The 15,743-nt window shown below is 48.3% G+C and overlaps 2 protein-coding genes across 2 annotated transcripts; both read right to left on the bottom strand.

The window, feature by feature from the left end:
• Window positions 1–1,647: 1,647 nt before the first annotated feature.
• RNASEL (ribonuclease L) lies at window positions 1,648–5,829 on the bottom strand (the record flags this gene model as incomplete). The annotated part of the gene is made up of 6 exons (XM_079536393.1): window positions 1,648–1,827; window positions 2,701–2,819; window positions 3,175–3,298; window positions 3,401–3,591; window positions 3,981–4,069; window positions 4,401–5,829. 6 exons carry the CDS (start codon window positions 5,827–5,829, stop codon window positions 1,692–1,694), a joined length of 2,088 nt encoding a protein of 695 aa, XP_079392519.1. The 3' UTR covers window positions 1,648–1,691.
• A 5,438-nt stretch (window positions 5,830–11,267) lies between these two features.
• LOC306946753 (regulator of G-protein signaling 16-like) lies at window positions 11,268–15,287 on the bottom strand (the record flags this gene model as incomplete). The annotated part of the gene is made up of 5 exons (XM_079535856.1): window positions 11,268–11,468; window positions 11,953–12,119; window positions 13,228–13,289; window positions 13,925–14,026; window positions 14,881–15,287. The coding sequence occupies 5 exons, from the start codon at window positions 15,285–15,287 to the stop codon at window positions 11,268–11,270; spliced, it is 939 nt and encodes a 312-aa protein (XP_079391982.1).
• Between the last annotated feature and the right edge of the window lie 456 nt (window positions 15,288–15,743).

Genomic DNA, 15,743 nt, shown 5'->3' with positions numbered 1-15,743 from the left:
GGACATGCCACTCAGGTGTATCTACCCAAGGAGATACCCATTCTCCAAACAGTCAGCTCATGCTGAATTTGGGCCTTTTTTATTTTCTTCTTCTTTTCTTTTTAAATACCCAGTGCATCTAAATTTCCAAAGCACTAACCAAATCCTACCAAATGCCTTCATTTTCTTTTTTGAAAGGCAAGGAAGTATGGCTGTGCTGAGCCACCAGGAAGCTGCAGAAATCCGGTGTACTTTAGACATCACCTCATGAAGCAAAGAGCAGAACCTTTAGCACACACTGCTCACAGCTCCCTCCCGTGCAAACTCCATTGTGTACCTTTACAGCTATTTTCAGCTACATTTTAACCCTCAAATCCTAAAACCCGCAGCCTGGCAACAGCACAGGTGTATTTAAGGCAGGAGATGACGTTTCCTGTTTGTCCATTAGGATTAACAACACTTGGCAGGATCAAACAAACCCAAAGTCCAACGTTCTCGTAAATGAGAGACTTCTCAGGAACTGCAGCAGCTTCTTACAGCCAGCTGCATGTCCAACCAGTTCCTCAACACTGCCCTTGTGCTGCAAGCTAGGTTTACCCCAAATTTCCAGCCCCAAAAGCTGTCTGCATTGCATCAGCCCATAAGTCACAGCACACATTCATGGTGAGCCATGCATGCATCAGCGCCCAGAGCAGCAGCTCAGGTACTAGCACGGTGCAAGCACTGCACTGGCAAGTGAGCAGAGCCATTGCATGAGCACACAGCATGATGCGAGTTGGGAAGGTGCAGAAATCTGACTGCACTTTGTTTGCACTACAGAAAGCAGCTCACAGCCAGGCTCAAAATAACAGATGTGCCTGGATTTCTCGTGTACACACACACACCAAGATGCACGGCAATTAGGCTCACGCACAGCACTGCCTGCTGGTTTGCAAACACATAAAGATATCAGCACACACAGCTAAGCAGATGCACGGGGCTCAGTGATGCATTCTGACAGTCACTCCCTAGTAGAGGAGATGGGTCAAACACACCCACTCTGAATTTTGCATGTACACAAGAGCACGCAAGCATTGATTCATCTTTACACATCAACTCAGGCATGAAATCCTCATCCCATGAAAGCAAAGCAACAATTAGTCCTCCATACAGCCCATCCCCCAAGAGATGTTATGCACCCAAGGAGAGGAAGCCTTCAGTGCCAGTACAGCTTCAGAATGCTTTCCTCTCTCAGGGAGGGGTGGGGTACCTCATTCATAGAAGAGCATAGGAAATGTCAGTTTTCCAAACAAGTTTATTCCCGGTTTGGCTCTGTATAGGCTAATAGAACACCAGTCGGTTTTTCATAGCATTAAAAGCCCTGAATGAGAAAATATTCCATAAGCACTATGTAAGCATTGTGCCACCTCCTATTAACAGAGAAACAAGCAAGCCCTGGGACAATGAAGATGCCACAAGGTCTCCATCTCCAAGGGGTAAAGCCCAGAAGGATGGAGAAGTTACTGAGCTAACAGTCAGCTTGGCTCCTCTCCCAAGCCCATGGTTCCTGTACCAGACACATCTCCTGAACCATATTCCATTTTCTCAGACCAAGTCCTCTGTGCTCAGCCCCTGCCTATGCTCTCATGTCCTTACCCACTTTCTTCAACTCTTTTGCAGCTGAAGGAGGCAGAGAAAGTGGGATCATCCATGGGATGCGAGGCAACGGGCTCCTATGAAGAAGGGTCCTGAATGTCTATGAAGTGACTGTACCTGGGATGCCGGCGTAAACGGTTGTAGGCATGAATGGTCAGTTTTGGAAAAAGCTTCAGGAAATACTCAGCATGGTCTCCTGCTATTTCACTGATCCTGAAGGAGAAAGAACAAAAAATAAAAGAAGAAAATAAAAGGTTTTTAAAAGAACATCCAAGGAACCCATGATGCCTCAATTCCTCCCTTGCAGAGAAAAAGCCATTCTGAAGGTTTCCTACGAATCCTTGAGCTGCAACTTTTCCATGCTTTCCCTAAGACCTGCACTCTACCTTTTTGCCATTTCTACAGCACCTCCACCTGCATCTTCACAGAAGAGCAGTGCTGGCCACAGAAGAGCCTTGGTGAAAGCATGACTTGGAGTTAAAGCCTGTGTCACCAGAGACCTGTGGCCTCAGATGTGAAACGCCCGTGGTTTTAGAGGATTAGGCAGTCCAGCAGTTCTTCAGAAGCACTGAATGAGTCATTGGCTGCCCAGGATGGTGGTGAATTCACCATCCCTGGAGGTTTTCAGGGGAAGGGTAGACGGGGCACTGAGTGGCATGGTTAGAGCATGGGTTGGTGGTTAGACGGTTGGACTTGATGATCTTAGCGGCCTTTCCAACCTTAATGATTCTATGATTCAAACTGCCTCAGCTCAGTAACATCAGCACTTTGGAAATAGAAGCAAGCAGTAAGGAGGCTACCTCAAAGTACAAGGAAGGGATGATACAAATCTGGGAGCCAGATGTTGCTTCAAAATCTGAAATTTAATCCTGTGAGCGAGCTTAATTCTCACCCTCAGGTGGTGTTACACAACCCTTTATACACTACTGTGCTGTCAAAGGAAGCAACCCCTGAAAAAATGAGTTTTAGTGAACTTCCTCCCATATCCCAGGCTCCTTTCTAAAGAAGATTTTGCTCTCAAACTCACTGACTTTTACAGATATCCAACAAAACAACCGTGTCAGGGACAAGCATGTGAACACGCACCTCTTATTAGGGTGCTCATCCAGATTTCTGATGAATCTCAGTAGGTGTGCGATGTTTTTCTCGTAGAATTTTTTTTTACCATTGACAGTCGTCATGATGCGCAGAATCTCTCGATCAATCTGAAATAAGATTATAGCTTATTTATTCCCTGCCTTTCACACGCACCATGAAAGCAGCACATCTGCTTTTACTTATCACAACTCCTGCCTTTCTGCAGAGACATCACCTTGCATGGCTGCACTCTGTGGCACTTGACCAACATGAGCTCTGCAGGAAACACACCATACAGACTCCCTGATCCTGCCTGGCTGAGGCATAGCATTCATATTAGGACTGTCAACGTGGCACGGTTGATTATAAACATCTACAGGTCTAGAGAGGAGGAGAGAATCCAGAGTCTTGGTCCAGCTGAGGAAAACTTCTGGTTGAAGATCTAGCTCCAACTTCACACCAACCCAAAGACAAGAGGTTTACCTGCTTAATCCAGTTTGGGTAAAGAATAGGTTTTCCAGCATTAAGAGTGTTAAAAGCATCCTCTTTATCATCATCAGTCAGATCTTTGATTTTATTCCATATATTCTTTAGGACGTTGAACTTCCTGCAGAACAAGGACATTCATTAGCTGCAACAGCTAACACCATTCCCAACATTGCAGGCAAATCCTGCACAAACAACTTGTCTTTGTGCTCTTAGGGCTTACTTCTGTTTGCTCCAGAAATAGGGGTGCTCGCTCAGATCTTCCAAGCCCCGTTCATCATGAGAGGCCAGGCTATCAATAAGGTCCAAAGCCTCCTCATAATCCATGGAACCCGCATCCATATCCTTGGTACTGACTTCATTAAGGGGTTTCCTACCCCCTGTTAAAACATACAGCATGAGCTTACTGAGGTTCTGCAAAGAAACAAATCAAGACGTGTGAAGGTTCTTACCAAACGGAAGAATTGGGACCAGTATTCCTAAGTGAGCAGAATGTATACGTGGGTCTGCAGGTGTGCACAACTGTGCAAATATATATGGATAGAAACTCTGAAGGTCTGTGCACAATGAGATGGGGCAAACACCATAATCCAGATCCCAAGGGCTGGGTCCCAGAACCAGCACAAGCCTCACATCCCAATCACTGCCATTCTCATATGTGGTCTACTGTGACATGGGCTTGCCCCAAAAGCAACACATCTTCTAGTTGAGGATGCACAAGAGATGCCCCTAGAAATCAGCAAAAGAAAGCATCAGAAATATCCTGAGGCTTGAAACTGTACATTGATTAGGATGGAAGTTACCTCTAAGTCTTTGTTGATAACTTCAGTTTTGCCTTCAGTCAGCTTTCTGGTGCTATCAAAATCCGTCAAGTAAATTTTGCCACCTAAATCTGGGGAAGAAAGAGATTGTTAACAAGTGAGGAACATTGATACAAGCTTGTCACTGCTTTCTTTAGAAAACAGATCTCTGGAGAGACTGCTGTGGGTTGTGCTATCTGCAAAGTCCAGAAATGCGAGTAGATCTAATGAGACATGAAAGCTACTCTATTCACTCCCCCAGGGCTATCTGGAACACATCTGTGCTGATCCAGAGAACTAATGCCACTCTACATAAACTCATCTGCACCGGTCTTTCATATCTGGCTTAGGATGGGAGGTGTCAGGCAACAGGAAAAAAACAACAACCAAAAAACCCCACCGGAACAACAAAAACCAACCAACCTATCAAGAAGTTCTTGGGATGCAGAGACTGGTGAGCAAACCCGAGTGAGTGCAGCTCTCTCACTGCCTGGAAGATCATCTTCAGGATGCCTTTGGGATCCTTTTGGTCTTCCGGGTCCTGCAGATGTTCTTCGAGGTTTTTCTCCCAGAGAGGGAAGCACAAATACATGCAGCCCTTTTCTTGCTCAGACTGGAAGAGCTTCAGTAGATGCTCACAGCTCCCACATTGGCCAATGAATGTTTTCTCCTTGACACCTTCTGCACGGTGGTGTATCCATACTGCCACTTCCATCTCGTCATAGAGCCCAAGGTAGATGTTATCCTGAATTCTCTGAGAGGCGTGCTGAAATACTTTTAATTTGCCAATCATGGGGCGATACATCTTACGAAGACTTTGCAGCTGGTGCCTCCAATGTTTGCTCTTTGGCTCCCACTTGTCAGGTTTTGTTGGAACAAACATGGTGTTATACTTCAGAAGAAGACATGCCATTTCACTAGCACGGTTCCTATTTGCAACAGCAACAAGTTCCCCAATGTCAGTCCTTGCACCTTTCTTACACAGCATCTCTGCTATATCATATGTGTTTTTCTCTACAGCCACTGCCAGAGCTGTTTGGCCATCCTCACCTGCTTCATCAATTTTTATGTCATCCCTGTCCAACAGAGCTTCCACCAAACTTGTATTCTTCCTTTGCACAGCTAGAATGAGGGCAGTTTTGCCAGCTTCATCTTTGCAGTTGACATCAACACCACGTTCCAGCAGGAAACGGCCTATTTCAAAGACATCTGACTCATTTTTTCCCCTTACATTATCCTTGAGGGCATGGATCAAAGCATTCCTACCTTCATTGTCACAAATGTTCACATCAGCCCCCATCTCCTGGATAAGAGTTTTTACCACTGAGAAGTGGCCTCCCAAACAAGCATCCATCAGTGCAGTCTTCCCTCCCTTGTTCAGTTTCTTCTTCTCCTCACTGGCTGTCCTCCTCAAATTCACATCTGCTCCTTTGCTGTGCAGGAACCTCAAGGCTTCCTCCTTCCCATACAAAGCAGCTTCCATGAAAGCAGTGAATCCATTATCGTCACTGTCATTAATGTTGAACCCACAACCAAAAAGGAGCTCCAGTATTTCCACGTCTCCCACCATCGCTGCCTCAATAAACGCAGTGCCACCGTTATCCTTCCTGGTGTGTGGGCACGCACCTTTGGCCAGCAAAAGTTGGACCATCTCCTTGTCACCAGATTGCACAGCACTTTGAAGCGGTGTCCATCCAAATTCTACTTTGGAGTTCACATCTGCCCCATTTTCCAGCAGCTCCAGTACCTTTTCCCTCTGGCCATATCGCAAAGCATCATTTAACTCAGAGGCAATGTTTTCTGCTCTCTGCATGCTAGATGCCTCCTGCTGAATGTGGGCTCTGGGCTCCATGATGATCACAGGGAGGACTCTGTACCCTGGTGTTCCTCACCAAGCAAACATCAAAGATCCAGAGATCTCAGTGAAGAACGGGTTAAGTCAACACTCAGTGTCTTCATCATGAGGGATGCTCCAGGTCTGGCTGATGGAATGCACTAGGTGAGATATTGGCTTCATGGTCTTCACCTAATTAATAAGCAAAAGACCCTATTTTATTAAGCCATGAAACCTAATCGTTTACACTGACGCCTTGCAGATGTGAGAGGAGCAACTAAGGATAGCAATGCCAATGCTAGCTGAAACAAGCATGACTACAACATTTACTGGGGGACACGTTCCCCACTCATCCTCATTGCTTGCCCCATTTCACTGGCCACAACACAAGCAGAATGGCACATCTGAATGAAGGGATGGGGTGAATTTAGGATGTTCTTGTTAGTAAAGTAATGATGGATTTCCTGCAGGTTACCCAGTAAGCTGGTCCCTGATGTTCTTCCCATTCAGTTGGAGAAGTACAGATGCAGGCAGAAACTGGCACTCTCCTGCCTAACAAGCAGAATCCTAGATAATTAATCTGAACTAATCAGAAAAGGGGCAGAGCAGTTTTTATGCAAGAAGCCAAAGTTTAAATTCACAGCAGTGTACCCTTGGGAAAGACAAAGACCCCATTCTAGTATGGCTCCCACCCTCTCTTCCCCAAACCACAAAGCAGTAACTGAACACTGTATTTCACTGACACACCCCCACCCCTCCAGCACAACAGGGCCCCACCAAGTGTCCCACCACCAGCAAGAAGAACCTGCAAGCCCTGGAAAGTGAAAGAGGAGAGGAAAAGCATGCAAAATGGAGATCTATGTCTGTCCTTCCCTTTTTTCTTCTTCTTCCTCTTCCGAGATGCAGAACAGCCCGCCCAAAGGAGCGTTAAGCATTTCTGGCCCATCCCACTGGCTCTCAGCCAGAGGACACGCCAAGTCACACAGCCCTGCCTGCAGTCACACATTGTCAGCCATAACCACCAGCTCCAGGCAGACAAGAACAGGATCCTCTAATCAGTTGCAAGCCCAGCAACAGCTTAAGACAGCTCCAGAGCCAGGGAGCAGCTTTGCCAAGAACAAGCTCCCAAAGGATGGAGCAGAACCTGGAAGGATTGTGCTGACTTTTGGAGGAGAAGAACAAGCTTTTGGGAGGTGTGTTTGGGGGCACTTTCAGCGTGCAGCAGAGGTCTGCAAACCTGCTTGCAAGGTTCCATTCTCATGACCAAACAGAATCTCCTAAGTCTCACCCAGGAGATCACCAAGCCATGTTGGAAGAAGGCAACTGCCTCCTACATAATTCTTGATGGCTGTCACCCCAGGATCACCTTTTATATCTTCCCCTCCTATGACACCACTCAAGGTAACCTGCTACAGATTCAGCACAGCTTCTTCACTCCAGGGAGTACCAACTTTTAGATAACTGCGGGCAACTCTGCCGTAGCTCTATGATTTCCAAGCTGTTGGCCAGTGGATATGTATAGCACAGGCATTTTCAGTCCAGCTGTCCAACTATCAAAGAGTCATTAAGTCTGGAAAAGACCTCTGGGACCATCAGGTCCAAACATAACTCACCCCCACCATTCCCACTGCCCACATCCCTCAGTGCCACACCTCCATGGTTCTGGAACACCTCCAGGGACAGTAACCCCCACCACCCTCCTGGACAGCCTGTGCTTATTTATGGTCCAGAAGCCTTTTTTGAAGAGTCATCTTTGGCTTGAAGCAGGCCTGCACTGCAGCTCTTTGAGCATGATCCTTACAACCTATTATTGAAAAAAAAAAAATAATCCAATTTACAACACAAAAATACCAATGCCACCCAACTACATTAAAGCAGTTTGCTGTTTAATAGCATAAAGATGAAAGGGAGCCAGTTCTGACAGATGCACCATCAGAAATTGTTAGCCACAATACAAACCATTTGTAAACAGCATTATTGCCAGCAAGACAGAGACAGTCTCAGGATGTCTCCAACACTACAACAGCTTTTTTGGGGCTGCAGTGCAGAAGCTCAACTTCACAGCATAACAGTAGCATTAGGACCACAAAAAGAAAAAGCCAAGCTGAGGACAAGGAGCAGCCAAAGGATGGAAAAGTGATGGCTACGATGTTGTATGCCTGCACACCAGCAAAGCAGAGGGCTCAGGAGATGGGTTATGGACACAAAAAGCAGGGAGACAAAGCACACAGTAGTGCAAGTTCTCCTGTTCCTCCATGCTGATGGACACACACCCAGTTTGCAGCTCTCCCTTGAGATAGCATCCACGCACTGGCCACAAATAAACACGATCTAAAAGATGACAACAGAAATTGCCTGCTAAGTCAAAATAATTTTTAAAGAAGCTAAGAATAGTAAGGATGGGTCTTTTTTTTCGTGTTCTTTGTACTTCCTTCCTTATTATATTTCTAACTAAGAACATCCAAGGATTTATATGCTTGGCCACGCTACCATGCTGGAGCAGAGCACTGGAAAATAGCCTACAGGAAGATGTGACCTGAACTGTGGCAGGTGGAGCTCTGAATACAGAATCACTATGGATGGAAAAAACCTCTAAGAACACCTAGTCTAACCATCCATTGATTTCCAGTGTTGCCTACTATATCATTCATGTCACAGCTCCCTATTTCTTGAACACCCCCAGAGATGGTGACCCCACCACTCCCCTGGGCTGCCTATGCCAATTCATCACCACCCAGAGAAGAAATGTTTCCCAATATCCAGCCTGAAGAACTAACCAAAGCTCATTCTGCAGTAGAGCACTGCTACACCTCCTATCTATATTTGCTTCCCTTCTGGGCTGCTGCTCTGTTCTCACCAGTACAAAGAAAACCAACTCTAAACAGCACATCCGTAGCAAATGGGCTCACGAAGAGGTGAGCAAAACACCCAGGCATACAAGTACCCCACCAAGCAGGTCACCATCCACGGTGCATGGACAAGAAGAGCAGAACAGATCCGCTGAAGGCACCCAAAGTACTTCAAACAGGCACCCAACCTGAGGACATAAACTTAAATGCATTTCCCCAGCTGGGAAGGGGATCCCAGCACTGCTTCTCCCATCTGTTTCCCACCCCCTGCCCTTCCCCACCGGCTGTGCCTGGGTTACAGCTGCAGCACATCAGAGCCAGCATGGAGCATATGGCTGCAGAGCCCAGCACCCTGCAGTGCCAGAAAGCAGGAATACTGCCCTTCATGTTGTAGCATTTATTTGCAGGTTGTCTTTCCATAATACATAATGGATGAATGCATGCAGTCACATATCAGAATCTGATCCCAAATTCCCAGACATTGCCCTGGGAAACTTTGGCCATGGTTTATGGGAGGCTTCAGCTCTGCTTTCTCAAGGGGGGGTCTGTGGTTTGAGGGTTTTTTTGTTTGTTTGTTTTTTCCCCAAGGCTTTGTTATATGAGCCTGGGGTTTTGCCAGCAGTGAAGGATGTATTAGATGCAAGCATGTGGTTTTGTCAATGGAGTTTTCTCTTTGTGAAATGAAACAATGCCAATTTGACCTTTTTTTTTTTTTTTTTTTTTTTTTTTTTGCCAAATTGACTTTTTTAGTAGAAAGTCACATTTGAATTGATGTTAAAGTGTGCAAGAAATTTTTTTTTTTGTTAGGCCCTGCAAATCAAATGGATGTGATTTTGTTTCTATTTGCCTCAGTGCCATTTGTTGCTCTTGGAGTCTTTATTTCTGGCTAATTTAAACACATGCTGGCTATATTTCACCTCAATTCTTGAACAAAAGATAAGGTGGGCAGCTTCATCTCTCTTCCTCCATCCAGGTGCATGACAATTGTAGAAGAAGAGCTGATGTGATCTTTGGAATGTGTGGCCATGCCAGAAGAGACAGGAGTGTTTGTTATGGAGGCTGTTGCTTGCAAACATCACTGCAATGGTTGCGACCCACTTGTGTTAGCAGCATTGCCTCGGGATCTAAGTGCCCATTATCTGCAACACAACTCTCCCTCACTTCCTGCACTCGTGCCCTCCTCAATACAGCTCATTTTGCCTTCCATACAGGCAATAAATAGAAAGTTGGAGGTTTAAAGGCATGCTTGGTTTGGTTGTTATTTGGGGCAGCACTTGGATGAAGCATCCTGGACCTTGGGAGGCAATATGTTCTCAGCAGGAGTTGGGTGATTTCCAACGCCCTTCCTGGTACCATGAGGAAGTTTTACTCTTCACAGGTTTCCCCTTCCCTTGCTGTTTTTCTTAGGTCACAAGTTTTAAAGGGGCTGTAGGTGGCTTCAAGCCACGAACCACAAGCAGCTTTCCTTACATGTGTGCTTTGTAACGGCCCCCCAAAGGCTGCAAGAGAAGATCAATGAAAAGCCCACAACCAGTAATGGTGTCACAGCATTGCCCTCTTTGCGTTTTATTTTGTAACCATGACATCATGTTTGTAGCAAAAATGGACCTCTGTATGCCGTTCACTTCGGTAACACAACGAAGGTGGTTCCAGTTGTAAAAGTAAATAATAAATAACAAAACAGCTCAAATAGCCCCATGAATGCAGCTGGGACCCACCAGACTCAGAGGTAGAAGCGGGAAGAGGACTCAGAGAAACATCCTTAAACTGGTCCTTGGGGTTCCTCAGCTGCAGACCGGCCAGGGCAACACCAGACCCAACTGTAAACCAAACTGTAAACACAGCTTTTACCTCCTAAGTGATTTAAAAATAAGTTTTCAACACTCAAAGTGCCCTTCTGCTCTGCTATTCTCTGCCTAGAACAAGCTGCTAGCCCACGTGCCGAGGTGCCGGCCACAGAGCTCTATTTAAGGGCAAAAAAAGGGAAATGGCACGAACTGCAAAGCATCCTTTTATGGCCATCAATGGTCCTCCATGCTCCCAGGAACCTCAGACCCAGTTCGGTGCAGCTTTCCCTGCTGCTATTTGCGTACCTTGCTCCACAGATGCATTACAAAGCTATTTTTCTCTCTTGCAGTTATTATACAGAAGCCGTGGGAGGCATGCTAAGTGCTGCAATACCTAAAATAAATTAATTTACAAGCTCCTCCAAGCAAGGGATGTGCGCATGCTTTGAGCAGTGCTCTTCTCATAAATATATCATAACAATAGCCACAAAATAAATAATAACAATAACAAAAATGCCTGTGACCTAAGTTCAGGTGCAGCCTGCAGGCCACAAAGCTTAAGGAAAGGATAGAAAAGTCACTGCTAAGGCCATGCTGCTCCCTGGCCCACCGCTCTTCTTGCTGAAACATGGATGGCTTCAATCCTGTGCAGCCCTACAACGGGACCACCGGCAGTGGGGTGGGAAGGCCTCTCCGTAGGGCAGACTCAGTGGGAGCACTGAAGGTCCTGGGCGTCCTGCTGGAAGGCTGGGATTTCAGCCAAAACTCCACCACCAGGCCCTCGGTGCCCATCCGGAGCGGGTTTGGTGCTGGGCATGGGTCAGGTGTGCAAGCGCTTGTTGATGCTGCGGCTGGCAGCCTGCTTGGTCATGTCCTGGTAGGAGGCTGACTTCAGGAAGCGGGGGTAGGAGTCCTTCTCCATCAGGGTGCGGGTCTTTGCCTGAGCCTCGTTGAAGCAAGCGGAGGTGGCTCCTGTGAGGTTCTTCCTGGTGATCTCCCTGGTTTCGTGGTCAATGTTAACCTGTGAGGAAGGAGTGCCCATAAATGTTAGCTTAGTGCTGGCCAGTGTGGGGAGAGGAGCAGGCTTCTCCTAATGAGGATGAAGACACAGGGTTGTAGAATCATTACGGTTGGAAAGACCTCTATGATCATCAAGACCCACCATCAACTTGTGCCTCTGACTGCTCAGACCATGTCACTCAGTGTAACATCTACCCTTCCCTTGGACACCTCCAGGGATGGTGACTCCACCACCTCTCTGGGCAGCCTGTGCCAATGCTTCACCATTCCTTCTGAGAAGAAACTTTTCCTCGTATGAAACTCGCAGGCTTTTACACCCCTTCATTTTGGGTCACAACACGAGATTGGAAAGCTCAGGTGAATGGGGCCAAACCTTCCCACTGAGCTGAAACAGCATCTACCAAAACCCATCGGATATTTTAGTATGTTTTATCCCTTCCCCTTCCCATCCAGTGCCACACAGCAGAGGCAGGGTCAGCTCTCACCTCTCTGGGTGCCTCGCTTTGGACAAACTCCTCGAAGATCCTGTTGGCTTTGGAGGCCAGCTTGGTTTTGGAGCGGGTCTTCTTGAAGTCCTCACAGGCCAGCCAGAAGTCCAGGTTCTCCTCGCTAAACTCAGTCTTCAGGAAGGTGTGGAAGGCAGTCACCCCATCTGCAACAGAGGGACAGGCAATGAGTGGGGTTGGAGGGGAAGAAGACATCAGGACCCCATCACTGGGAGGTGATGGGGCTGCTGGATGTGGTATTGCCCACCATCTCCCTGGGAGACCATACCACAGCATCTGTGGATTTCCTTTCCCTCTGGACAAACTCCAGCCTCTGAACCTCTGCTAATTGGCCTTAAGGCTCCAATAAAATCCTTTCCCACAGACAAATAATCCTCCAGTTTTATTTATCTGACCTTTCTGTAATGAGTCTTTAGAGTGGTTTCTTTACAGCTTCGGAAAAGAGCTAATTCTATGAAGGGAAAATCTGCTGAGATATGAGTATGCCTGCGGGAATCAAGGAGAGATGGCTTTATTTTTATTTCTCAGCTGGGATTTAGGGGAATGAAATGCTGAGGAGTATGGGAGAAGTGCCTGCAGCAGGGAACCAGGCTTGGGGGAATGTATTTATTGAGTAACAATAAGTAACAAAGCTGGAGATGTTCGCTAACCTTCACAGCACATGACGAAGGCTGGAAAAAGATGCCTGGCCCTAGACTAGCACTGTGGAAGGACTGTCTGTTGCCATGGAATAAATTCAAGCAGACAAATACTTTTGTGTTCATATTTGGTCTCCTTGCTGGCCCTACGGGTACAACGCCTTACATGAACCATATAAACTGCCGTGAATTTTGGAGAGGAAAATGGAGGTGTGCATCTCAGCACAGCAGTTGAACGCCTTCTCTCCATGTAAGAGCCATAGGAGAGGTATAGGATGGGCAGACAGAGGACAGCAATGTTTTCCAAAGCAATAAAATCCTGTGTGAAAGCAATTACATGGGCAGCAGACATGAGCCCAGAGAATGTAATGGAAAGGTACATGCCACCTCTCAGCATGCCTGCGGCAATGCTCCTGGCCCACAAAGCTGTGAGACAGCACTTCTGCCCCCCAAAAACATCCAGCCAGAAGGGAAGGGTAAAGCCACAGGGACCTGGCTGCACGCTGAGCATGGGGGCATCTTCCGAGTTTCTACAGCAGCTAACTGAGGAGGAGATCTGGCTCCAGGATACATCCTACATGCTCTTATAAAGAGGAAAAAACAAAATCCGACTCACTTTTACTCTTGAGGAGCTGGTCAAAGGATTCCCTCCACTCAAGCACTTCTCGTGAGGAGTCTCTGCAAAAAAAAACAAAAAACAAAAAACAACAGGACATGAGGCTTGCCATCTTGCCAGCAAAAGATGGGAGCACTTCATTAAAGCAGTTCACGATGAGACAGCACAAGAAGAGAAGCAGCAGCACCAGCAGAAAGCCACAGTGAGACCCCAGTATCCTTTACCTGTGAGCCCTCTTTCCTTTCTCTTTTCCTCTTTCTTTTACATTCCCCGATGGCTCACCAGACCTCAGCTCCATTGTGCAGCTTTGGCTGGGCAGTCTCCTCTAGAGGATGCTCAGCAGAGCCCTTTTCCCCAGTAGCAGCCCAGCAGAGCCCCCTCTGCATGCAGGTGCCTGGCCAACAGCCACAAGGTTCAGTATTTTGTTTTTAATGCTGTATGCATTCCCTGGGGGCCTCAGGCACGGGTTTGAGGTACCAGCACCTGTGGGAGCCTTCTGGCTTTCCAACTTGATGCAAAGCCCCCACTCTGCCTAATGCCGGTGCATCCCTCTCCAACCCGACTTTATAACTGGTGGAGCTGGGACGTGGCAGGCAGTGGGGCGGGACCGCCAGGACGAGCAGAACCGCATCCTCCCCGCCAAGCAGAGCATCCCCAGGGACAGCCCAGTCCAAGGGGACCTGCAGCCTCAGCTTACCTCCGCCTGGAGCCCAGCTGCAGCTTGCCTGCTGCCCCGCTGCCGTGTCTCAGCTCCGGTTTATGCAGCAGGATCCCCAAGCGGGTCTTGAGTTCCTTGGCTCTGGAAGGGAGGAAGTGGAGAGGTTGGAATGTGGGGACCGCCACCATCATCCCTGTTTGCAATCCCATGTTTGCAGGGGTAGCTCTCTCTCCTCCTTTCTTGCTTTCTGCTGCATACAACAAGCAGTCCCCTAATGGCTTTTTCTGCTCCCTGGCAACCGTGCTCCGCAGCGAGCTGGAAAAATCACAGCACTCGCCTTCTGCTCAGCAGAGAGGGAGCATCTCCATGCTGTGCTGTCACAGCTGCTCCCCTGCTTTTTGGGGGTGCCACAGAGCTGCCGCTGTCACCTACCCCATGCCTCGGGGACTTGGACAGCACAAGGGCAGCTGTGCCAACTCAGAGCCAGATGAGTCCCCACCGGGTGTCCTGCAGCAACAGGGCAGGAGCTGCTGCTAAATCCACTCCTCTCCCTTGGGTCCTCTGGCAGCGCGCAGCCCTGCTGCTATTTGTGTCCTGCAGCTCCTGCTGGCATCCCAGAGCGCCCGTGCAAAAATAAGTGCTTAAATGTCAGGGCACCAGCATTGCATGGCTTCGTAGCCATGTTTGGCAGGATGTCACCGAGTGCTGTGAGCGCCTCGATTAAAGCAGTGCTGCTGCCTACCTGTGCTGAGATGGAGACGGCAGAACAAACATCGTATGTGCACACGGCAAGGTGTGGGGCAGCCTATGTGTTTTAGCTCTACATCCCTCCCTGGGAACCACAGCAAATCCTGCAGCCGTCCCTAGCTGTGAGTTCAGTGCAATCTGCACCCTGATTTCTATCAAGACATCAGCAGAGGCTGATCCAACGTCAGGAGCATCTTTTCCAGCTAGCCCTCTGCTTCCCAGCGCTGCGGCGTGGCAAAGCCCCTTACCTCTCCAGGCAAACGATAGGAAGCGCAGCCAATCGTCGGCACATGCTGAGAGCTGGGCACCGAGGCATCCAGCAACTCACTGAATCCTCTGAGCACCACCTGTACTTCTGCGTTGCGTGCTGCTGGCTGGAATAGCGTTGAGGAGCTGTGCTTATATGGGGCGGGAGGGCTGGGAGGGTACCCGGCTCCACTCCAGCCTCCAGCCAACCAACAGCTGCTCGGCACCAGCAGAGATGATAACCGCTTGGGTAGGTGCAAAGGGAGGGGGAGGGAGGCTCGTCCTTGAGCTTCACAGTCAGCACTGCTTCCTCGATAAGTGGAAAAAACAGGCTTGCGTCCACCGACGTGTGCAGGCTGCTGAGTAACCGCGGGGACGGTGAAGGGGACAAGCAATTAGTCAGCACCATCCCACTGGCTGATGACTCCAAACCCTCATCACCGCACGGTGAAGGCTGGAGTGGTGGCATCACTGCAGCAGGGACACAGGGATCAGCACACCTTGCTGACCCCATGGTAGCCCCCCGGCACCACGCTGCTGTGCAGAGCAGAGCTTTCCGGCATTTTGGCACTACTCAAAGAGCATCACGGCCAAGTTCAAGGCTGGTTAAATGAGGGCTGATGTCTGCCCGTGTCTCTTCATCGCAGATTGTCTGGGAGAAGGGGAGGGGAAGAGCACTGATGAAAGACCGAACGTAGCGTGGGGAAACACCTGGTAAAGGGGCATCCCAATGGGAACTGAAGATGGAAAAAGTAGAGCTGAAACTCTACTGAAACTAAGACACAGAAACAGGCAAGAAGATGGGAACTGAATGGATACTCCTCATCCTGTCCTTCCTCCACGCTTCTCCCATTAGCACCAACTC

The sequence above is a fragment of the Tetrao urogallus genome (assembly GCF_951394365.1).
Source record: "Tetrao urogallus genome assembly, chromosome: 5".
NCBI classification, from domain to species: Eukaryota; Metazoa; Chordata; class Aves; order Galliformes; family Phasianidae; genus Tetrao; species Tetrao urogallus.
The sequence above is the reverse complement of the archived record's forward strand: the minus strand, read 5'-3'. Positions and strand labels throughout refer to the sequence as shown.